The sequence below is a fragment of the Sinocyclocheilus anshuiensis genome, unplaced genomic scaffold (genome assembly GCF_001515605.1).
Source record: "Sinocyclocheilus anshuiensis isolate Anshui unplaced genomic scaffold, SAMN03320099.WGS_v1.1 scaffold437, whole genome shotgun sequence".
Classification (NCBI taxonomy): domain Eukaryota; kingdom Metazoa; phylum Chordata; class Actinopteri; order Cypriniformes; family Cyprinidae; genus Sinocyclocheilus; species Sinocyclocheilus anshuiensis.
The window spans coordinates 141170-148820 of record NW_015539902.1 but is presented as its reverse complement, the minus strand read 5'-3'; the positions used below and the strand labels follow the sequence as shown (position 1 = coordinate 148820).

General features: G+C 37.2%; 1 protein-coding gene across 2 annotated transcripts in view; it reads left to right on the top strand.

Moving 5' to 3' along the window:
* The window catches only part of opcml (opioid binding protein/cell adhesion molecule-like), a 154570-nt gene extending 152149 nt beyond the window's left edge, over positions 1-2421 (top strand). For both annotated transcript variants that reach the window (XM_016482959.1, XM_016482958.1), the window contains 4 exons: positions 508-642; positions 727-847; positions 1441-1592; positions 1867-2421. In XM_016482959.1, the coding sequence (XP_016338445.1) occupies positions 508-642; positions 727-847; positions 1441-1592; positions 1867-1970 (512 nt within the window). In that variant the 3' untranslated portion in view covers positions 1971-2421. The remainder of the gene's footprint in view (positions 1-507; positions 643-726; positions 848-1440; positions 1593-1866) is intronic.
* The last annotated feature ends 5230 nt before the right edge of the window (positions 2422-7651 follow it).

Below are 7651 nucleotides of genomic sequence, written 5' to 3'. Positions count from 1 at the left end.
CCTCCCCCCGCCTGCCCCCGCCAATGTCATCGCCCAACCCTAGTTCATATGTGTGCTTTATTTTCACTGGAGGAAACCTGTGATGTGATGAGGGGTCAACGCAGCGAAAACTTAGGCTACAGTAGATGGGGAACCGATTGCTGACATGACATTTTGTAAACTGCATTTATGACAAAGAACTGCACAGATGTAGATATTATAACAATCTATCGATAAACACACACCTTGTCCTCTGTTTCTCGCTCTGCGCCACCGCGGTCTGCGGATTGAAAAAGAAAGTGCTGAAAGACGGGGAGGAGCCGATCAAAGTCTGCCGCCGTTTTCAGATGAAATTTTAAGGGGACTGAGGCGATCACGAATTCGTGTACAGTTTATGGAACTGGCTATAGCCCCCCTAACAATGACCTAGCGACGCCCATGACCCAGAGTAACTGTATAATGCTTTGGTTTTATAATATGACTTTATATATGTTAATAATTAGTTTAATCTTATGTGTGTTGACACAGGTAATAGAATCATAACTGAGGGTGAATATGTGGAAATGACTGGAATCACCAAAGACATGTCCGGCTCGTACGACTGCATCACGTCAAACGACATCTCGCCTCCAGACGTGAGGACTGTTCAGGTTACCGTAAATTGTGAGTACCTCATTCATTTAAAACCAATTTCCATTCCTCATGTGCTTTTATGAATTTCTCAATTACCTGCGATTCATTTCACAGATCCACCTGTCATTTCGCGAGCTCGGAGCACAGGAACGGCTGTCGGCCAGAAAGGAGTTTTGTGGTGCGAGGCGTCTGCCGTTCCTCTGGCGGATTTTCAGTGGTATAAGGGGGAGCGCAGGTGGGGCTAGTAGTTTTTTGTTTTATTTTTGCTGTAAAAAAGTAATGGCAAAATTGAATGCAGACTTTTAGGTTTCCTCAACTATTGTCTTAAGTAACAAATATTTGTTACAATAAATTCATCAAGGCAGCTGCAACGCATGCTGGGAACTCCGAAGTACTTAACATTTCGGTAATATCGTTCAGTTTAAAAATAGCTGTGGGACAAATTTTGGGAATTCTGTTGGTCTAACAAGAGTTTTTATTTAATTCACATTTCGTAGTATTTATGACTCGAAACGTCCCATAAACTGAAAAATATGTAGTTGCTTTTTTACAGTGTGCTACTTAGTGAAATTAAAAAAGGAAATTGTTTAGGCAGAGAGAAGAAGAGAAATAAGATTCAAACCCAGATCTCCCCAGGCTCAACAAACGTTAAGAAATGGTTTGGACTGAGCCAGCTAATTAAAAATATTAATATAAGTCTATTTATTAGACAGTTGCGTCACACGCAGTTTTGTGCGAGAGCGGTGAGTTAATTTGTGCCGTCAGCCATCCACTTCTGTAGATTTGGTTTTTAATAACACACTGCTAACTTGACCTCAAATCTTCCAGACTCTTCAACGGACTCAACGGGGTCAAGATCGAAAACAAGGGGAAACAGTCCATGCTAACGTTCTTTAACGTCTCGGAAGAGGATTACGGGAACTACACCTGCGTGGCCATGAACACGCTGGGAATAACAAACGCCAGCATTATTTTGTACGGTACGAGGCTCCTTCTAATAAGTAAATGCATGTTAATTTATGCATAAAATCCATGTCAAGTGTAACTCGGCGTAGTCAACGAGCGTCTCAATGTGTCAAATGTTTGCCTAATGCAATTACATCAGCTCTTGTCTTGTCGCCCTGAGGCATTCGCTAACTCTGACGGTGTTTGAGCGCTACATTCGCAGCGATTTCTTTGAACAGCATAATGCATGATGATACACACGGTGGATGTTTGGGAGGTTGTTAACGTGTAGGGTTTCTCTTCCCGCAGGCCCCGGAGCGATACACGACGTGAACAACGCAGCCTTATCGCCAACCAGCTCATTCTTGCTTCTGACTCTCGTTTTAACTCTTTCGGTCCTCAGCAAGTTTTGATGCTAAAGCAGCGTGTCCGTTTCTCCGTACACACACAAACTCACAGTCCCACACACAGAGAAGAAGAGTACTTTATCAGTTATTATTATCGTCATCATCATTTGAATTATTTTGCCTTATGTTTCGTTTCTGAAGGGAAGTGTCAGTGTGGGTTTATGGATCTGTAATAAGATGCTTTGGGATTTAACCGTGTTTTGAAACAGTGAACTGGACTGTGAATGGAGTCAGTTTGTTAGCTGGGTAGAAATAATAATGGAACCACTATATGTGTCTCTCCAACCTTTTGTATGTGAAAAGAGAAGCAAAAATTCATGTAATCGTGAATAACTGAATGGTTTTTTTGCTCAGTGTTAAACAGTGTGAATTGAGGTTACTGGTGTCCTGTTTTCCTGTAAAATAACATGATTTTTCTTTCATTTTTCTTTTTTAAAATAATCGATAAAAATGACAAACAGCAAAAAAGACAGAAATAAAAGAATTTTAAAAAGCTTCAGTGGGCCCAGAAGCTATTTGGACACTTGAGTCACACTTAAAAATGTCTGAATGGCATCAACAAGCAAATTATCTCTTTTCTCTGACCTTACTTCACTTTTCTTGCATTTCCATTTTCATCCTCTTACATTTTTCTCCCAATTACTTTGAATTCCCTTTAAATGTGTTTTTTAGTGGATGTATGAAATCACTTCTCCAGTGTAGTTCATTACATATACCGCAATATGAACATTGACTTTTTAACAGTTCTATTATAAAAACAAACCCAAATAAACACCACTACAATGATTTTACTTAACAGATTACAAAATAAATTGTAAAATTATTATCACTGAAGTAATGGCTGCTGAAAACTCAGCTTTCCCATCACAGAAATAACATTAAAAGAAGAAGAAGAAAAAAAGAAATCTGTTATATATATGTATATATATATATATATATATATTAAAAACACAATGTATTAATGTATTTAAAAAATGTCATTTATTTCTGTGATGGTAAAGCTGAATTTTCAGCAGCCATTACTTCAGTGATAATGCTACTGTTTATTTGGTTCAATGATTTGTTATCTAATTCAATGACATTCACGCATAACGTGTGGCATAAATGTCCAAATACGTTTTTGGGGATGCTGTATGTGATATTTGATTTACTGTACATGTACAGATGTATGCAAATACTGTTCACACACACACAAAAGATCTATGCGTTCAATATAATATAGCACACAGTTCCTAAAAACATAGTGCATCCTCAATGCTCATCTGCCATTGACGGTGTTCAAATGACAAAGGAATCACAACGATAACCTGCACGTGTTCTTGTACTGAGCTGACATAGTTACAAGCAGTAAGATAGACTCCTTACCTAGTCTAATATGTTTTACGCTGCTCTTAGAGATGTTTTTAATGTAGACGCAGACAGTATGCCCTAATGTAAGCTACAGTACATAAAATCTGTTCCTCATATAAAAAGACCCTTTAGCTGTATGACAGCTGTTGTGAGCTGTATAATCATAAACGTACCAAATGGGACAGAGGAACTGATCTGAACACTAAGAATAGAGATTTCCTCTGTAAAGTCCAAACGAGTGATTAGTCTTGATCTCCACAGGTCACGTTTTATACCACCAAATAAACATCAGTCATTGTATATTTTGTTGTAAATCCCTTTCCAGAGACATTTGTATTGTTTTAAACGAATTGAGTTTGCTTTGGATGACTCTACTGGGGAGTTTCAACTTCTTTCTCAGGTTTTTGGTGCTGAGTTTCTTTTAAGTGTGTATGATTTTGTATTCTTGAGTCTTGGTGAAGTAAATTTGACAGAAGCCAAAACTGTTATCACAAATTATATAATAAAATGAAGATATTTAATAACTTCTGAGGACAAAGAAGTCCCAGTAACAGACATATTTCCTTGCGTATCTGTGGGTGATAACCATCAATTTATCCGTGATCTTTAGCACTAATTTCCACACTAATATAAAGTCATATAAATGTCAAATTGTGCATGTCTGAGCAGGTGGAAGAATATGGTAATCTCAGATTTCATCTATTTCATATTCCATATCTTTCCTTTCATAAGTCTGCTGATTTAGCAGCCGTACTTTCGTACTCGTTACTCTATGAAAGCCGACCCGCCAACACGCTCATAAGGGACTTTGGAGACCCACCAGAAATGTCCACTTATCAGTAGCCGGCAGTTCACCCAAAAAAAAAAAAATACATAAATTTGCTGAAAATGTACTCACACTCAGACCATCCAACATGAGTTTGTTTCTTTATCAGAACAGATTTGGAGAAATGTAGCATTACATCACTTGCTCACCAATGAAATCATCTGCAGTGAATGGGTGCCGTCAGAAAGAGGGCCCAAACAGCTGCTAACAATGGTTTGGCGTTAATGATAGATTGGGGTAGTGTGGATTACTGGTCGATTATGATGATTTTTTTCCTGAGCCGCTTGGACTCTCATTGTGACGGCACCCATTCACTGCAGAGGATCCATTGCTGAGTAGGTGATACATCTAAACTTGTCCAAATCAGTTCCGATGAAGAAACAAACTCATCTACATTTACCTAGCCTTATCTCCAAATGACTACAGCCCCATTGACTCTATTATTATTTTTTTTTTATTTTATGTAAAGCACTTTGAATTACCATTGTGTATGAAATGTACTATATAAATAAACTTGCCTTGCCTTGCCTACATCTTGGATGGCCTGAGGATGAGTACATTTTCACATTTAGATGAAAACTCCTTTAAAAGTAGCCTACCTCTAAGGAAATACAGACAGTCACATGCACTCAACCCACATGGCTAACATTACAGTGCTAAAATGAGACCTTGTCTGTGAGCTGTCTGCATTCAGCTTCAGTGAGTACTGTCAACAGCACTAGACAAACAGGCTGAGGAGGAATGGTTCAAGTCCAAGGTCTGCCACAACACAGAGAAATAAATATATGCCCATGGATTGTAAATTACCTTTCAGTTGATTTCGAAGTGAAATTCCTGCACTCTAATTTGAAAGATGCTGCTCTGTGACCGACTGAATGGTTTTTGTGACTGATGTTAGCATGGCGGAGCTCTTTCAAAAGGATATCAGATCATGTGAATTCAGACTCAGAGTTGAAATATTAATTAGACCTCATCATGATCATGACATTCATGAGCTCTTTACGTTAAGCCCGTCCGTAAAAAATTCTGTATGTGAGCGAAAAAAGAAATATATGCAAATATTTATCCTGGTTTTATTTGATTGTTACATATGAGGACGGTGTAATTGTGGAGATCAGCACACCTTTTCCTTGTTAGCGTTGTGCCTTGCGTGCATTTAAAAAATATCATGTGGTAGTGCAATCGAATAGATTCAGTATCGACCCTGGAAACTTCTGCTTGGGATGCGTTTTTGCAAACAACCGACTCGGTTTTACTCATTAAATTGAGTTATTTTAGGGTTTTGAAAGACATCAAATCATCTTTTGATAAGTATCATTAATTATCAGTGTCTCAGTTGTGTTTCGAGTGAAATTGCCCAATGATTTCTGGTGAATTTTGTAACAGGTTAAAGTACGAAAATAGGTTGTACTGTAGATTATTAGAGTATCATTTTGGTATGTCATTGAACTTTTTAAAACACTAATATTGTGACGGTGAAGATGCTATTGACAGTAATGTCATTTTATCTGCTGGGATGAATGGTACAAACCACAGACTGTGGCGCTACAACCTTCACAGCGCTCGGCAGTAGTGTACATAAAAAGGCATTGCAAATCCATTTAAGTTACAAACAGGTATAATTCAGAATGTAATTGGTTTGCTTAATTTTTTTAATCGATATATTTATATTTATTGTTGTCCGAGGGAACAAAATAGCAAACATTCAATAACAGCACTCTGGAGTTTTGCTGACCTGATCGTCGTTATTTTAAAACTGCTGCAAGTATACATGCTACATCTAATCATAGCAACAGTGTTTCACCCAAAATCTCTTGGCAAAAAATATTTTGCCCTCCCTGGCAAAACTGTATTGTGTGTTTGTATTTATTTTTCTGACTGTCTCTATCTAGTTACGATTGTAAAGTGTATGATACCTTAACATTTGCAACACACAGCTCTTTCAATGTGCATGTACAGCCGTAGTTGTATTTTTCTTTTTTTTACTATTGGAAAATGAGTACAAGACTGTTGTATGTGTTCTGTGTAATAAAGTTAAGAATATTTTCTTCTAGTTTGCGGTTGTTAGTTCTCTAACGTACTGTCATAGACGCTTTTAAAAAGGGATGCACAATCTTTCAGCACCATATTGGTTATTGATATTGGATATTTAATTGCAAATGCTTATCTTTTACCTTTGTTAATGGTAACGCTTTACAATAAGGTTTCATTTGCTAACATTAACTGCATTAGTTAATAAGAACTAACAATGAAAATGACTTCTAAAGCATTATTATTCTTAGTTAATGTTAATTACTAATACATTATTAAAATAAAAAACTATCTATTCATATTATTTAATCAATAAAAATGAACATCTGTATTTTTATGAATTCATGTTAAAAAGATTATTACTGTAACAAATTGTTTTGCTCATTGTTAGGTAATGCTAGTATGTCAGTTAATTAGTTATTGCATTAACTAATGTTAACTAATTGGGCCTTATTAAAATGTTACCATGTTAAGTCTTTAAAAACAAATTCTACTAAATCTCATTGAAATGACTGAGTTTAGTTTTTTATTGTTTTATTTTTAACTAAAATAATAGAGAATTTTAATATTGGATTTTTATTGCTTTAGCAGCAACTACATGGAAATAATGATCAATAAAGTCAGAATTTTAACATCGCTGCATCCCTACTTTTAATTAAGAAATAAAGGTCAAAAAGGTCACATTATATTGTTATATATTCATAGCTCAAGGGTTAAGCATAATGCGGTATATTCACAAAATACAGAAACACAACCTTGAGTGCCTTACTACTTTTAGAAAAAAAATCTGCATAAGGACACACATTTTCATTACAAATACAGAGTTCTGGCATGAAACTCTAGATGGCGCAGTCTGATAGGTCTAGCTCAGTCTGACCTGGCGACATCATTGTCACATGGCAGCTGATTCGTTCTCTCCTGTATCGGTAGCCAGTGAGCTCGCTGCTCAATATTCAAATACCTGGCTTTTGTTTGCTGTAGCAGTTGGCAGCACACTTCAGAAACCCTCCACCTTCCCCAGCTCCACCTGTATAGATCTGCTATGGGGTGATTCGTGTATGCTATATGGGGGCTATTCATATGTGTTATATGTGCAGCAGCAGTATTTCTTACATGCTTACAGCAGCATGTTGTGGATGTATTGGCAGTAGCAAGTCTCGGTACTTGCTCTGCAGCAGCAGCAGCAGCATAGCAGATCTATTCCGCCAAGACCAAATACATTAACATTGTCATGTACATTACCATGCCAATCCCTCCGAGAGTTGTCATGACAGAACTTTATTTTATTAGGTGCTATCCCTTGGCTAGAAGACTCCTGACAAGTAATCTTAGCTGGCCTCTGCTCTCTGTGCAGTGATATACATCTGCTAAGAGCAGCTGATTTAAAGGAATAGTTCACCTCTTCAATGGATCCTCTGAAGTGAATGGGTGCCGTCAGAATGAGAGTCCAAACAGCTGATAAAAACATAGTAATCCACAT